We start from the raw sequence: 17,344 nt of genomic DNA, 5'->3' as shown, positions 1-17,344 counted from the left end.
CCCAGCCTGCACATACTCTTTTGCTGTGTTTTAACTTCATTTGAATATATTTGAAATAGCCAATTGTGTAACCATACCTCTGTGCCTCATTTGAATATGTTTGAAATAGCCAATTGGGTGTAACCATGCATCCGTGCCTCATTTGAATTCACCAATCAAGTCCCTGTAACCATGCATCTGCTTCTGTATGCCTGCTTCTGCTCCCCAGAACGCTATAAAAACCCGTCCCTGGTTCTGCTGGGCGCGCCAGTCCTTCTGAGCTGACTGAGACGCCCGCAGGTACCTGTGTATCTGGACAATAAACCCTCTTGCTGATTGCAAAAAAAAAAAAAGAAAAAAAAAAAAAGAAAGGCTTTCTCAGATGAGCCTCTGTACTGTCTGCTTTTCTGATACCAGATGAAGGGGTATTTGTCTCTACTTCTCAGCACAGCACATGTTCTTTGCAATACTACTTTTCCAAATCTCCAACACCAAGTAGGTATCTGACAGCTTTATTCAATTCCACTCTGATATCAGCTACCTGAAGTTACATTCCACAGGTTTAAAGACACAGTGTCTTTGGTTGATGGTTCAATCTCTGAGAGCCCCAAGAGTCCAGGTTAGTTGACTCTGTTGGTCTTCCTGTGGAGTTCCTATCCCCTTTACCCTCCCCTCATATGTAGCAGATATGCAGCATGGTCTTCATGTGGGTCTCAAACAAATGGAGCAGGAGCTGTCCCGAGCTATTGCCTGTCCATGGGATATGTTCTTCTAGCTGGACTACCTTGTCTGGCCTAAGTAGGAGAGGATACACCTAGCCCCACAGAGACTTGAAGTGACAGGGTAGGGGGATACCCAGGGAAGTTCTCACCTGCTCAAAGAAGAAGGGGAGAAGTGATGGGAGAAGGACTGTGGGACAGAGTAACCAGGAGGGGCAGTGAGTGGGATGTAAAGTGAATAAGTAAATGAATGATTCATTCTCACAAGTAAGTCCTCACTTTAGATACCAGACTCATACATCAAATCCCCAAATGTTCGGTCAACATTCCTTTATGAAAAGAAAAAGCTTATTTGGGTAGACGATGTTAGTTTCAGTCCATGTTTGGTTAGCACAATTGGTACTTTGGGGCCTACAACAAGGCACCACATCAGAATGGCAACATGTGGCAGCATCGTTTACCCCATAAACAGGATAAATGACAGACAAGAGAGAAAAGGGCTAAGAACCTACTGTGTTTTGAGAAAGCATGCTTTCAAGACTGTCCACTAGGCCTCATATCTTAAAAGTTCTACAACATCCACATGGTGCCACAGCATGGGGACTTATGGTTTATCATGTGAACCTTTGGGTATTATTCCAGATCCACACTATAACAGTAAGTCACCCACACTCTGTCCTGTCTTGCTACAAAATCAGGAAATTCCCCAATACCCCCACCCGCCAGATTCTATAACTTGTGATAGCAATTCACAGAACTCCAAGTAGTGCTTAACTATTTCCAGCATATTATAGAGCAGCAGTTCTCAACCTATGCCTTGTGACCCCTTTCGGGCTTCAAGAAAACCTTTCAAGGGGGTCCCCTCAGCCCATCTGAAAATACAGGTATTTATATAAGATTCATAATAGCAAACGTAGAGTTATGAAGTGGCAATGAAAATAATGTTATGGTTGGGGTCAGTTCAACATGAGGAACTATATTAAAGGGTTGCAGCATTAGGAGAACCCTTCCCAGCATGTTTATGTGTTCACCAACTGGAATTCTCTCCGAATGCCATCATGTCTTTATGGAGGCTTCATTATGTCAGTTTGAAGGTAGAGAACCTAAAAGCTCCATGCTCTTAATCACATCTTAGTCTTATTGCTCTGTTGGCCAGTCCCTACCCTGAAGCTAGCAAAGGGCTCTCAACCACCACTCACCATCAAACAAGTAGACATCTAACTAGGCTAGTAGACTATGCCTGTAATCCCAGCACTGGAAGACAGAGTCAGGAGGATTGTAAATTCAAGACCAGTCTGGACTACATAGCAAGACTCTGATTCCCATAACAAATTATATTGGGGACAGCAAGGTGGCTGAGCAGTTAAAGGAACTTTCTACCAAGCATTACCACCTGAATTTAATCCCAAAGAGAGAAATGACTCTTGCAAGTTGTCTGTGACTTCTTGATATACTGTGGTTCAGCCCACACATGTGCACAAATAATAAATAAATGATGGTAGATGGATAGGTAGGTAGGTAGGTAGATAGATAGATAGATAGATAGATAGATAGATAGATAGATAGATAGATAGATAGATAAATAGATAGATACATAGATACATAGATACATAGATACATAGATACATAGATACATGGATACATGGATACATAGATACATAGATACATAGATACATAGACAGATGGACATGTGACTCAATGTTTTAAAATTATAATCTATGCAAAAACTCTAAATCTAAAATGTTCTAAGATCTCTGTACCAAGAACTGGGACAAAGGCTGTATTTTGTCATTGTATCACATTGACAAATGACTCAGGAAACTGTCAATAACTTGTTAGACACTTGTATGCTTTAATACTCTAAACACTAGACTTGAGCTCACTATCTAAAACATTCAAAGTTGGATAGTTAAAGAATTAGGCGACCATAGCTTCCAATCTTAATGCCACCGTGTAGCTGCCGAGATTCTGTTCCTCCATGTGCAAACTGGGCAAGCTATTACTTGTCTTACACGTATTACCATGGCAGTTCTCCCATGCAGGACTATAGTCAGCCCTCAGTACACTTACAGTACTAGTCACAAATACGTGTTGGCTTTATGTTCCGTTTGGAAGCTGATGGAAAATTGAGGCTCAGATTATTTACTCCTTTAACAAGGATCGGTTAACCCAAGCTTCCTTCCAGGAAGCTGAACCAGAAGGTAACTCTACCCCACACTCCGAAGCCCTCCATGCTGACTGGCTTCTGCATATTTAGGAGGTATATGTCTTCTTGGCAAAGGGGTACTGTACTCAGAACACTTCGATATGCTCATAAAGATGCACAGAGGGATCTGCCATTGAGACTTCTAAAAAAACTCAACAACTTTTTAACATTTTTCTACTCAGAAGTATTTAACAAATTGTCATGGTGACAGAATTATTGGGGAGAGAGGGGAGTCTCTGTAAATGAATATCCCTAGACAATAAAATAGATCCTTCAATAGCTAGCACTTGTTTTGCTTTTTAAAGACTGTAGTCTTTAGCTGCCGGAGAAATCTCCTTTTTAAAGTAAGTTCTTTGACTGGGAACTCACCAAAACTGGTTAGTGTTTTTAAACCTCTGAACTTATTTCTTAGCATTTGATACTTTTCCTTAGCCATGACATTTAGACTTTCTTTGAATATGGACGTTTTTCTTCAGAACCAAAGTTATTCAACTCAAATCAGAGCTTAGAAATTCAATTTACTTGGTCATTTAAGAATAAAGTAATGATAAAAGTAATAGTATCCCTTTTGAATGGGTTTTGTGACTCACCCTCAGTTCCTCCTAGGTTCTCCCAGCCCACCCTTTGCCATCTAATATTTGAAAGGTTTTCATAAAAAATAATTGAATTTCAAGCTATAATTTCAGCCTGTGCTATTCTTTGTTGCCTCTGAAAGGACAGAAAAGTTGTACTTTCTAAACCAAATCAGTGTCCACTTATATTTCCTGGTAGTTTTTGAGAAACTCAATTCTGGAAGATCTGATTAAAAAGATTTATAAATTCACAAGCATTTAAAAATGAAACTGTACAATTTTTTGGATTTGTTGCTACTTCAGTATTAGAAAAATTAATGGGACATCGGTAAGAACCAAGACAGTATTTGCCATGGCCTCTAACCCCAGAATTAGACTGAGTGGTAATCCCCCAGGCTTTCCTGAAAGCTAGAAACTGCTATTAAGAACTCCATTATAGGAACACATTTGGGGCTCTCAAGACACAATGGCAGTGACCAGTCATGTCAGTGAAAAGGAAATTTTTGGCTTTCTACATAGATCAACTCACAAAACAAAGTCTCAATAGAAGGGGGTCTCTGCCTTCCTAATGCTGTGACCCTTTACTACAGTTCCTCATGTTTCAGGGACCCTCAACTATAATGTTATTGTTGTTGCTACTTCATAAATGCAATTTTGCTGCTCTTATGAGTCACAATGTTTGCAGGATATCTGATGTGTGACTCTTGTGAAAGGGTAATTTGCCTCCCCAAGTAGGTCACAAATCACAAAATCACAGGGTGGATTTTATGATTCACTCTCCATTCCTCCTAGGTTCTCCCAGTACTAGGTTAATAAGCGAGTGATGTGTGTTTCTCACAAGACATTCTTAATTCTTAAAAACACAAAAGCTAACTTAATGACTGTCAAAACACCCATCATAATCTAAATTCATCTTAAAATTCTAGGATTCACATTGTTTTCAATGGTGATGAATGATGAGAGTGACCTCACATGCCAGCTTCACTCTGGGTGGCATAGCACAGTAAAAGGCAATGAGTGGTAAGAGCCACTGAGTTCACATACCTGCTCTACCACTTTTCAGCTATATGCTGACACTTCTGTCTTGGTGTTCTCATCTGTAAAATGGGGTTGTCACGTACCTATGCCATGGGGTTGGAAAAAGAGTAAATGAATAAAATAAATACAAACTTAAAATACTGATCAGTTTATAGATAGTGTGCATATGTATGTTTGTGTATTGAGTTTACTCACTGTGGAATCTCAAAGAATTTCATGCTGAAGTGTAACCTCTGGGGCATTCATTGTCTCCACAGGGATCATCTCCACATTCCTTCACGTGCACCCATTTGGAGCAAGCATTGAATACATCTGTTCCTACTTGAATCGTCTTGATAATAAGGTATGTGTGGAACTCAAATTCAGACAAGAGGATGAAGGGTTATTTCTGTGTAGGTGACCTTACTCTCTTCAGGCATTAGAAGGCCTTATTACCTGTGGCCCTAAGCAAGTGTCCCTTACTTCCAGTCTCTGTGATTCAATGTAAGACCTCCTTCTTAGAAATAGTATGACTGTCCTTAGCTTACCGAAAACTGAACAATTTTCTGAGACTTGACATTTTAGTAGTAAAACTAAGGAAATCCCATGGAAACTAAAATTAATTGGCTAGTCTACTTCTAAGATACATTTTAGAAGATTCTGCCTTACTTCCCTTGATTTCCAGGCATGATACCAAATTAACCCAGCAAATTAGCCACTCCTTGTACTCTTACCCATTTGTCCCAGGCCTCTAGCCATTATCAGATGCCCCTCCCTCCATTACTTCTGCTGTTGTCTGCTATGAAATCAGTTGAGGAATGTAAAAAAATGAATGATGATCTGTGGGCCACTTATCTGCATGTTATCCTCACGGGATGAGCTCAGTTCACATGAAGTAAGGGGAAGTGTTAATTCCAGTGAAAGTCAAGGCTGCTTCGTAGCAATAGGGGCAGACTCTTGACACTTCCTCGGAACAAATCAGCTCATGAAATTTTTTTTTCAGAAACAGCAGATTATATCACTATTATTTCACCAAACCAGGCCTCCATTGACTGTGGATTCCTGACATTATGTTGTCCAAGATGTTAAATCAGGAGGACTCTTGTCTAATTAGCAAAGGCACTGGCCTTCTGGGAAGCAGAAGGCACTAAGCATATTCTAATTCAGTGATACACTTTCCCCAAAGGCCTTTGTGTGAGTTCGAGCTTGCATTGCTTCCTTATTTCCCTCTAGTAAGTAATTCTATTCTGCAGCCATATGCCCCACTGGGCAGTTAACGGAAAAATGGAGAGGTAGTATCTGGACTGTGTGGTCAGTTATAGTTCAGGATATTGAATTACATGTCAGTAAAACATCTCAGGTCTTTTTTTTTTTTAGTTTTAAAAATAATACACATTGTCATTGAAGGAAAAGAAGACAGAAATATAATGAAGAAAAAGTAAGGTAGCCTCAACCCAAGGATACCATTTTAGCCTCTAATTTCAAGGCTCTCTTTCCATGTCTGTACTACAGCTATCCAGTATAGCTGCATCCATTATGTAGTCCCAGTGTTTGAAGTGGGAGTTCTACTCTTTGTAACAACCTGCAGTGTGCTTTTTTCACTCCAGTGCATCTGGTTTACCACAACCATCAGGAGGAGGACACAACTTCATTCCTAGCCAGGGTCCAGCCCCCACCCACCCCCAGCAGCATCCTGCCACAATAATGTCAAGACCTCCCAGTGAGGGCTTTAAAGGACACCTAAGTTCTGTGTGGCAGTAAACTCCAGGCTTCTTTAAGGTTTCCCCTGTTGGTCATCAGTGTGTGGGTGGTGGGGGAAAGAAAGAAACACACACACATCAAAGTAGGAAGAGTTACCGTTTTTTCTTTGTGGGCTGATGCATATGTGGGCAATTCTATCCCACTGACAGATACTTATGCCTCTGCCCCCACCAAAAAGATGTTATAGCTTCGGTGGGCCTTCCCGGATATAGCATCCCCAACACTGAGCTGCCTTCACTCAATTGACTACAAGCCCAAACTTAGGTACAAAATGGACACCAGCTCTTGGCAAAAGCAATTCAGTAGACAGCATCCAATAATCGCATATGAACATTGGGACTATTGGATGAAAACTACTCCAGCAACACACACACACACACACACACACACACACACACACACACACACAATACATAAGACCAGATAGGAGATATCCACCATCCTCAGCGCACATGGCAGTAGGTGGCCAGGGATAGAAAACTAGTTTTGATTGGATGATGTCCTCTCTGTTCCACAGATCTGCACCAGTGATGTGGAATCTCTCATGAGTAGACTCCAACATACCTTCAGGCAGGAAATGACCGGAGTTGGAGCCAGCCTAGAGAAGAGATGGAAATTCTGTGGTTTTGAAGGCTTGAAGCTGACCTGAAGCTCTTTGACTAATAATTTGGGATCCTGGAAAAAAATGCGTGCTGGACAAGCTTAGGATGTGATTTTTTTTTTTATTCTCAGTGGTTTTCAAGAGGACATTGCTTTCAATTTGTCAATTCATTCCTGAATATCTTTCAACTTAAAATAAGGATCCTAGAACAGCATCTCAAGCTACAGGTCCTAAAAGATATTGCCTCAAACCACAAGTGCTGTAACTTCCTCCTATTTCTGGCAATTGGTTGACTTCTCTTAAGTAATAGTGAAAAATTCCTGAGACTAAAGAGTATTTGGCGTGTGTTCAGTGTTGTACTACTGTTGTAGACCTTGTACTTTGTCAGCGCTGTTAACTGCAATGTTTTGATGATCTGTAAGTGCTTTGTGTTTCCAGATTTCTCTCCACATGTTGCTACTGGTAAAAGGAGTGAGAGCATTGCTAGGACCCCCTATAACTGCCATTGTCTTCTCCATCTGCAGTAAACACTAACTGAATAATCCATCAGTGTCTTCTATAAGGTGCTTCACCAGTTCACCTTTGAAATAAAAAAGCATGAACTGTGGCTTTTTGTAAAAATACTGTGAACCAAAAGTTGACAAACGTTCCAAAGTTATTTTCTCTAATAGATAAAAGGTCTATCTCAGAATTTTAAAACAAGAAATCTAGATGGACTCATGGAAAGTCTCCAGTATAACTACCGTGTCTGTGCTTTTCAGAATTACTTGTAAATAGTCTGCTTTTAAAAGAGGGCATGTTTAGTTTTCTATGAATTAAAATGCAGTCAGGCGTGGGCACATGTGTGCTCACATTGGCAGAAGGGATTTATTTTAATAGTCCTTCCTACTGTCTGTTGGTCCATTTTTTCCTGCTGTTAGTGTGTTGAATTACAAACTGTGTACTGCTGTAAATGCTGTTTACTTTGTGCTGGATGTTTGTAAACAACTGATGTGAGTATTGAAAGTAAAGAACTAATGAATAAATGATGGGCTTGGGTGTGTGGCTTCCTGCACATGTGTCAGATCCACCCAGAATGCTGACTGACAGGGATTCCTCTCATTCACTCATGCCCAACTGTACATTGCAATGGCCTCGCCAACTGTTAAGAGAACCATTCAGGAAGTCCTACTTGGTAGAAAAAGAAAAGAAAGGGTAGACTTGGATGCAGGCTGTTCCCTGGAGGTTAAGATGGTCTTTATTATTTTTTGTGGTGGTGATGGTGTTACTTCTAATTACACAAGCATGCCCTCCCTTGGCTCCGTTGAAGGTAAGAAAATACACTGAGTGTAGCCAGTAATAGTATTTCCCGAAAATACTTTGCAAATGAGCAGTGATGTGAGCAGTGTTCAAAGATGTATTTTTAAAATATAAATCTTCCTTTTTATACCTCAGCTTTGTGTTCCGTTTTGAATGGCTTGTCTCCTGTGTGATCCTTAGATCATCTCAGATCTTCCCTTTGAGTTACCAAGATGTTGGAAGAAGATGCTAAACTTGCTTGGCAACTAGAAACAGCATTCCACAGACCATTCATGCTGAAAGTTGGCTTGCCCCTTAGCACCCCATTGTGGCCCCAGCAGGAACCTAGAGTTATTTTTACACTAGCCTCCTTGCTAGCACATCTTTGTCATCTAGGCTGCTGCTCTGGAAAGTTTGATTCTTCTATCTCAGGGGCTCTTTAAAATACCTTCTTTTTGACCATATCTGTAAAATCAAGAGAAAGTTCTCCACTCATCACTTATTTCTTGAATAAGTTAAATAAATTTCAAGGCAACAGCTGCCATACATAGACACCTTGTTTATCTTCGCTTAAGCTTTCTCTTTTTCATTTCTGTTCTTTTCCTTTTTCTTGAGATGGGGTCTTCCTATGTAACTCTCAGTCTGGCCTAGAATTTGTAGTCCTCCCACAGAACGCTTCCAAGCTCTGATATTACAGGTGTGTACCATTATGCCTAGCCAAACTGTTTCAGTTATACATTCCAGTTTAGTTTAGGTATAATTCTCCTAGCATGCTTCCAAATACTAGTTGTGACAGTAAACTTTCTGTCTCAAATTAGCCATTTGTTTAGTCCCATGCCAGAAAACATGTTAGCATGAAGTTCTTTTTTCTTCCCTCAGAGGTGGTTAAAATTTAAATGAACAGTGTCCGAGTAGTGCAATTTCTCCACCAAAATGTCCTCATCAAATTCATTAAAAACCTCAACTGTTCACTATTAAGTGCCCAGAGAAGGACATCTGCTTCCAGGCTGTCTTCCTTTGGAGTTAAAAATGCAACATCAACTCTTGCCGGTAGCCCTTGCTTCATTGGCCAGCTCTACAAATTTAAGGCCCTCACATTGACATAAGCCACATTCTTTCTTTTCTCCATCTTTATTAACTTGAGTATTACTTATTTGCATTTTAATTGTTATTCCCTTTCCCGTTTTCCGGGCCAACATCCCCCTAAACCCTCCCCCTCCCCTTCCTTATGGGTGTTCCCCTCCCCATCCTCCCCCCATTACCACCCTCCCCCCAACAATCACGTTCACTGGGGGTTCAGTCTTAGCAGGACCCAAGGGCTTCCCCTTCCACTGGTGCTCTTACTAGGCTATTCATTGCTACCTATGAGGTTGGAGCCCAGGGTCAGTCCATGTGTAGTCTTTGGGTAGTGGCATAATTCTTACAATGTGTGTGTAAGAATTCTGTGTGTGTGTGTATGTGGGCATGTGCACTCATGCACGCACAAACAAGTGTGATGTCTGTCTACAATACAGTCTGTCCCATTGGTTCTCTTTTCTGGAAAATCCTGACAGATATAGCATTATAAAGTTGTTATAATACAGCTACAATTAAGCATAGCACTTGGGAGACAGATGCAAGACGATAAGGAATACAAGGCCATCCTCAGCTGTATATCAAGTTTGGTACTAGCCTGGGCTACATACCACCTTTACAATCCTTTTTGTTTCCATTTGATTATCTATTAATGAAGCTATTTTTCTTTAAAATTCGTCAATGTTTTATGGTTATGTTGTTTGCCCTAAATTTTGAAATACTGTTGTCTTATTATTTGATGAGATATAATAATATTTTTCTATATAATAAGAAATACAAGGTTCCTTCTACTTTTACAAATGCATTTTCCACTTCCTTCCCTTGCCCTATGCCATCTCTAATTCTGATTTTTTAAAAAAAATACCAAGTTGTTTGACTCATCAGTACAAATGTAAAAAGTTATTTTTCAAAAAAAATTGATATATCTGTGTTCAGGTGACATAGAATTTGAAAAATTCCTGGCCCCTAAATGTATGATTTGGGTAATACAGGATGAAATGAATTGTTTAAAAAGACTGCAGAGTTAGAAGAAAATACTTTTAACTTTCTGAGCATGTGAGCCCTGAGTTTCTCAACTGCCTAGGATAGTCCATCAACTGTATCTGCCTTTATTTTCTTATCCACAACTTCTACCATTCGCTGAGCATCTATCATGATCCATATTTTGTTAGGAAAAATAATGGGAGCTTCAACTCTCATAGGCAAAACAATGAGAATTAGTGCATACCTCACAGGGTGATAGTTAATATTTAGCATCTGTGGGTTTCCCAGGCAGCGCATGGCCCATGATGAATTCTCAATGGGGTAATAATTACAAATGTGATTCAAAGAAAATGTATACCCTCCCCTATATTTTCAAAATGTTTTTCATGTCTTACCTCAAATCATAGGGCCATGTCACATCTCCTGACCCTAAGAAAGGAAATTCACTTACTTGAACACATTCCCAATATTTCCTTTGCCCCACACATCTTGCCATGCATTGTAGAATACCAGAGGTGTATGTCTGACTCTTGCATCAGGATCCTAGAAAGGTGCCACGCCTGATAAAGCATGGAAGTTAGCAGGAGGATCAGGGGTTCGAGGCTTTTCCTGAGCTAGATAGCATGTTCAAAGGCAGCCTAGGCAGCATAATGAGGTCGTGACTCAAAACAAAAAGTAAAAATGAAGACTGTGGATATAGCTCTGTGACAGAACCTGTGACCAGCATGTGTGAAAGCCCTCGGGTCAAACCCACCTGTATCATAAGGAAAGGAGGTGGAGAAGGAAGGGGAAGAGGAGAAGGTGATGATAACGGAAAGAGTAGCTTTTTCCGGCATCAGCCTTGAGTGCTTCACCAGAGGCCATAGAAACTCAACATAAAATGCAGTGTTGACCATGAATGGTGTAGACAAAATGGGAGCAATGTATTATGACTAAACCCTGAGTGCTCAACTAACAGGATACAAGTTCTATGACCCATATGTGTCCTGTTCACTGCAGTGTCTGGTATTCCTGATGCATTGGAGGTTCTCAGTAATCCCCAAAATGAGTCATATTATTAAAAGCTAACATTATTTAGTGATTTCTGAAAATAAAACAGACTATAAATAGACGAGCCATAGATGGGGAGGTGTGGCAGCAGGCACATGACTTAGCTGCACAGGTTGCATCTGCAGTCAAGTAGAGAGAAACGAGTGCCGGTGCTCTACTGGCCGCGTCCTCTTCCCCTTTTTATTTACTCTGGGACCCCACCCCACTGGATGGTGCCAGCCACGTTCACATTTAGCTCAGAAGATTTTAGGGGATTCCACTGGCCAATGTTCCATCAAAGGTAAGTAATGCTGAGTGTGCTTACTCTCTCCTAAATCTCAAATCTACAATGTCTTTGCCGTCTTTTAGTTTAACAGTAAGTTTTGAAAGTCTTGGCTTACCTAAATATTATTCTTTATCTGTAAGAAGCGTTTCAAAGGCACATTGGAACAATTAATTATAGCAGCAACAGAAGGAAAGAAATTGATTATACACAGGTATGAGCCCTCCAGGCTGCGCAGCCTTATGGCGAAACTATCAGATCTTAGGAGGGAAATGGTATGCATGACACATTAAAGAGCACTCTGCCAAACTGTGTTCATTCTGAGAATATTTGAGCATCACGGTACCCGAAAATTAATAGTCATCTTTAGCACTAGACTTCCGAAACCTTAATTCATTAGACTCCCTAGATAAAAACCTTATGTGGTGCTTTAAAGGGGTTTCAAAGCAAGAGATGCACATTATGCCATGTGATCCTCACAGCACTGAGGCAGCAGGGGCAGGTAACCTCCTCACTCTTAAGACAGCCAAGGAAACCCATACCTAAACATAGTAAAAGCCATATACAGCAAACCAGTTGCTAACATTAAACTAAATGGAGAGAAACTTGAAGCAATCCCACTAAAATCAGGGACTAGACAAGGCTGCCCACTCTCTCCCTACTTATTCAATATAGTTCTTGAAGTTCTAGCCAGAGCAATCAGACAACAAAAGGAGATCAAGGGGATACAGATCAGAAAAGAAGAGGTCAAAATATCACTATTTGCAGATGATATGATAGTATATTTAAGTAATCCCAAAAGTTCCACCAGAGAACTACTAAACCTGATAAACAACTTCAGCAAAGTGGCTGGGTATAAAATTAACTCAAATAAATCAGTTGCCTTCCTCTATACAAAAGAGAAACAAGCCGAGAAAGAAATTAGGGAAACGACACCCTTCATAATAGACCCAAATAATATAAAGTACCTCGGTGTGACTTTAACCAAGCAAGTAAAAGATCTGTACAATAAGAACTTCAAGACACTGAAGAAAGAAATTGAAGAAGACCTCAGAAGATGGAAAGATCTCCCATGCTCATGGATTGGCAGGATTAATATAGTAAAAATGGCCATTTTACCAAAAGCAATCTACAGATTCAATGCAATCCCCATCAAAATACCAATGCAATTCTTCAAAGAGTTAGACAGAACAATTTGCAAATTCAGCTGGAATAACAAAAAACCCAGGATAGCTAAAGCTATCCTCAACAATAAAAGGACTTCAGGGGGAATCACTATCCCTGAACTCAAGCAGTATTACAGAGCAATAGTGATAAAAACTGCATGGTATTGGTACAGAGACAGACAGATAGACCAATGGAATAGAATTGAAGACCCAGAAATGAACCCACACACCTATGGTCACTTGATTTTTGACAAAGGAGCCAAAACCATCCAATGGAAAAAAGATAGCATTTTCAGCAAATGGTGCTGGTTCAACTGGAGGGCAACATGTAGAAGAATGCAGATCGATCCATGCTTATCACCCTGTACAAAGCTTAAGTCCAAGTGGATCAAGGACCTCCACATCAAACCAGACACACTCAAACTAATAGAAGAAAAACTAGGGAAGCATCTGGAACACATAGGCACTGGAAAAAATTTCCTGAACAAAACACCAATGGCTTATGCTCTAAGATTAAGAATCGGCAAATGGGATCTCATAAAACTGCAAAGCTTCTGTAAGGCAAAGGACACTGTGGTTAGGACAAAACGGCAACCAACAGATTGGGAAAAGATCTTTACCAATCCTACAACAGATAGAGGCCTTATATCCAAAATATACAAAGAACTCAAGAAGTTAGACCGCAGGGAAACAAATAACCCTATTAAAAATGGGGTTCAGAGCTAAACAAAGAATTCACAGCTGAGGAATGCCGAATGGCTGAGAAACACCTAAAGAAATGTTCAACATCTTTAGTCATAAGGGAAATAAATGCAAATCAAAACAACCCTGAGATTTCACCTCACACCAGTGAGAATGGCTAAGATCAAAAACTCAGGTGACAGCAGATGCTGGCGAGGATGTGGAGAAAGAGGAACACTCCTCCATTGTTGGTGGGATTGCAGACTGGTTCAACCATTCTGGAAATCAGTCTGGAGGTTCCTCAGAAAATTGGACATTGAACTGCCTGAGGATCCAGCTATACCTCTCTTGGGCATATACCCAAAAGATGCCTCAACATATAAAAGAGACACGTGCTCCACTATGTTCATCGCAGCCTTATTTATAATAGCCAGAAGCTGGAAAGAACCCAGATGCCCTTCAACAGAGGAATGGATACAGAAAATGTGGTACATCTACACAATGGAATATTACTCAGCTATCAAAAACAACGGCTTTATGAAATTCGTAGGCAAATGGTTGGAACTGGAAAATATCATCCTGAGTGAGCTAACCCAATCACAGAAAGACATACATGGTATGCACTCATTGATAAGTGGCTATTAGCCCAAATGCTTGAATTACCCTAGATCCCTAGAACAAACGAAACTCAAGACGGATGATCAAAATGTGAATGCTTCACTCCTTCTTTAAATGAGGAAAAAGAATACCCTTGGCAGGGAAGGGAGAGGCAAAGATTAAAACAGAGACTGAAGGAACACCCATTCAGAGCCTGCCCCACATGTGGCCCATACATATACAGCCACCCAATTAGACAAGATGGATGAAGCAAAGAAGTGCAGACCGACAGGAGCCGGATGTAGATCTCTCCTGAGAGACACAGCCAGAATACAGCAAACACAGAGGCGAATGCCAGCAGCAAACCACTGAACTGAGAATAGGTCCCCTGTTGAAGGAATCAGAGAAAGAACTGGAAGAGCTTGAAGGGGCTCGAGACCCCAAAAGTACAACAATGCCAAGCAACCAGAGCTTCCAGGGACTAAGCCACTACCTAAAGACTATACATGGACTGACCCTGGACTCTGACCTCATAGGTAGCAATGAATATCCTAGTAAGAGCACCAGTGGAAGGGGAAGCCCTGGGTCCTGCTAAGACTGAACCCCCAGTGAACTAGACTGGTGGGGGGAGGGCGGCAATGGGGGGAGGGTTGGGAGGGGAACACCCATAAGGAAGGGGAGGGGGAGGGGGATGTTTGCCCGGAAACCGGGAAAGGGAATAACACTCGAAATGTATATAAGAAATACTCAAGTTAATAAAAAAGAAAAGAAAAAAAAAGAAAAAAAAAAGACAGCCAAGGAAAACAAGTCTAAGGGATGGACTGCTAAGTGAATGATGGAGCTGGGATGAGAATGGAGGGTTCCCAAACTCCTAATGCCTTAGCCTTCCTCAGTCCCAGCCTCGACATTGTATAGCTAAAGGAAAGAATACAAAATAGGAGATCTTAAGGGTATTTTGGGTACCATGAACCCAATATTAGAATAAACATAAAGACATGAAATAATATACAATAGATTGCAAAGGAAAAACCACTTATATCCAAGGAATACAGTTCCCAAAGATTTGGAAGTGTGGAATTCATTTCATCACACATGTTAATAGTCATAAATTATTTATATTTATTTTTAAAAAGGCCCCATTGCATAGTAAATTCTAAGCAAATGTTTGTTGGAAAAAATAACTTTCTAAACAAGATTTATAACTGGATGAGATGCTGTATCTGTGCACAGGGTGAAATTCTTAGTGAATGCATGAATGGCAGGAGGCTCCTTCAAGCTTGTATTTTTGTGTGAAAAGTGACAGAGAAGCTTCAGTGTGAGCAAGTAGGAAGTACTGTGTTTAGGGGGGAAATGAGCCCAATGCTGTTCTCAGGCTGTTAGTCTCCAAAACATCACTGCTGGCACAGATAAGGGATATGAGAGTTGTCAGAGAAGTCCCTGAAGACATCTACCCAATGTGTGGATGGAATCATAAAAAAGCTACACACATTCTAAACAGTTAAAAAAACCTCATGGCATTTTTTATAAGTATTTCCTTTTATTTTTTTATTGGTTACTTGATTTATTTACATTTCAAATGTTATACCCCTTCCCAGTTAAACCCCCATCCCCTCCCCCATTCCATTCCCCATTCCCCCTTTTCCTATAATCACCCACTCCCATTTCACTGTCCTGGCATTCCACTACACTGGTACATCAAGCCTTCCCAGGACCAAGGCCCTCTCCTCCCATTGATGCCCAATAAGGCCATTCTCTGCTACATATGTGGCTTGAGCCGTGTTTCCCCCAATGTGTACTCTTTGGTTGCTGGTTTAGTCCCTGGGAGCTCTGTGGTGCCCAGTTGGTTAATATTGTTGTTTTTCCTGTATGAAAGGGGTTGCAAACTCCTTCAGTTCCTTCCTCTAACTCCTCCATTGGGGTCCCTGTGCTCAGTCTGATGGTTGGCTGTGAACATCTGCATCTGTATTGGTCAGACTCTGGCACAGCCTCTCAGGGGACAGCTATAGCAGGCTCCTGTCAGCAGGTGCTTCTGGGCATCACCATTTTTGTATCCTGTCTTTAAAAACCTAAATTTGAATCCACGCCAGTAAACCAGTATGGTTCATAGGACTGGGCCTAAAACATGGAGTTCAACATCTCAGTCTGCATGTTGTTCAAGGGCTTACTCTGTCAAGACATTCTGACAACCATTGAAGAATGCAAAGATAGATCTGACACGGACATGGACTTGTCCTTGAAGCTTTTAAAGGGGAGATCAAAGGATCAAAGATGTGTGTCAATGTTAAAACATTAAGGAAACATGTTCTGCCCCTGTTGTAAGACCCTGAAGTGGCCTTACCTAAGGAGCGCAACCCACAGATCACAAACTGAAAAAGAGACCGCTAATAGCAAGAGGTTTAATGATCCACATACGCGGGGTTGCTCATCCACGCAGGGAGCCGCAACCCCGAACCCAAAAAGCACACAACTTTTATTCGTTACAGAGGGCAGATTTCAGCAACAGGGTTAGCTGGCCTATTCTCATTGGTGGTACACAGGACAAAGGATCTGGTCAGGTATTGGCTGGCCAGCTCAAGGGGCTATTCTTGGTTCAGTTGGTCACTTTCCTCACCTAGTCCTGCCTGCACTTGGCCTTGGAAAATCACTGGGAAAGGGCTAAGTTGGCACATCCCTTAGAGGGGGTAGGAACTGGGTGGTCGGGCAGAGTCAGGATGACACCTTGTGGTTGTTCTCAGGATTTATCACAGGGAGTGGGTAGAGGAAGTCTTCTGAGAACAGTTATCTTTGTTTTGTCCTAATTAGCTTGGCCTTGGTCAGTGAGGCCTGGTCGTTCTTGACTACCAAAACTTTGTCGTATCATTAGGCAACCTGACGTCAGATGTATTTCTCAAAACCTTGTTTTTACATCTTTGTTTTTCACATCTATGAAACTTTATTTCTTCACCCCCTCTGAACCAAAATCATATAACTTGAGAAAGAAAAAGCTCTGTTGCTCAATCCAGTGGCTGAGGAGATGGTTCAATGGGTATAGGACTTGTCATCCATGCAAAAGTACCTGAGTTCAAATCTCTAGAACCCATGTAGAGCCAGAGACATGATAGTGCATGTCTGTGACCCAGTATTACTAGAAGATCAGAGGTGGACCCTGGAGGATCCCAGGAAGCTCTTAGACCAGCTAGCCTGGCATACACACAGGCAAGCAACAAAGAAACGTCTCAAAAATGGTGAAAGATAAGGACTAACACACCAGGTTGTCATTTAACCTCCATGTGTGGACTCTGGTGCATATGCTCCCTCCCCCTACACACACTGTACTCACATACCATACACACAAACTAAGCTAGAAAAAAATGAATGCTCGTCAGTTTATAATAGCTAATATCCTGCTAATTTCATC

At 41.1% G+C, this 17,344-nt stretch overlaps 1 protein-coding gene across 20 annotated transcripts in view; it reads left to right on the top strand.

Moving 5' to 3' along the window:
- Enox2 (ecto-NOX disulfide-thiol exchanger 2) overlaps nt 1-7,880 on the top strand; it is a 322,087-nt gene extending 314,207 nt beyond the window's left edge. For all 20 annotated transcript variants that reach the window (NM_001427048.1, XM_087599660.1, XM_087599655.1 and 17 more), the window contains 2 exons: nt 4,772-4,857; nt 6,772-7,880. In NM_001427048.1, coding sequence (NP_001413977.1) covers nt 4,772-4,857; nt 6,772-6,903 — 218 coding nt within the window. In that variant the 3' untranslated portion in view covers nt 6,904-7,880. The remainder of the gene's footprint in view (nt 1-4,771; nt 4,858-6,771) is intronic.
- The last annotated feature ends 9,464 nt before the right edge of the window (nt 7,881-17,344 follow it).

This window comes from Rattus norvegicus, chromosome X (genome assembly GCF_021556685.1).
Source record: "Rattus norvegicus strain SHRSP/BbbUtx chromosome X, alternate assembly SHRSP_T2T, whole genome shotgun sequence".
Classification (NCBI taxonomy): Eukaryota; Metazoa; Chordata; class Mammalia; order Rodentia; family Muridae; genus Rattus; species Rattus norvegicus.
Note: the sequence above shows the minus strand (reverse complement) of the source record. Positions and strands in the feature narration are given on the sequence as shown.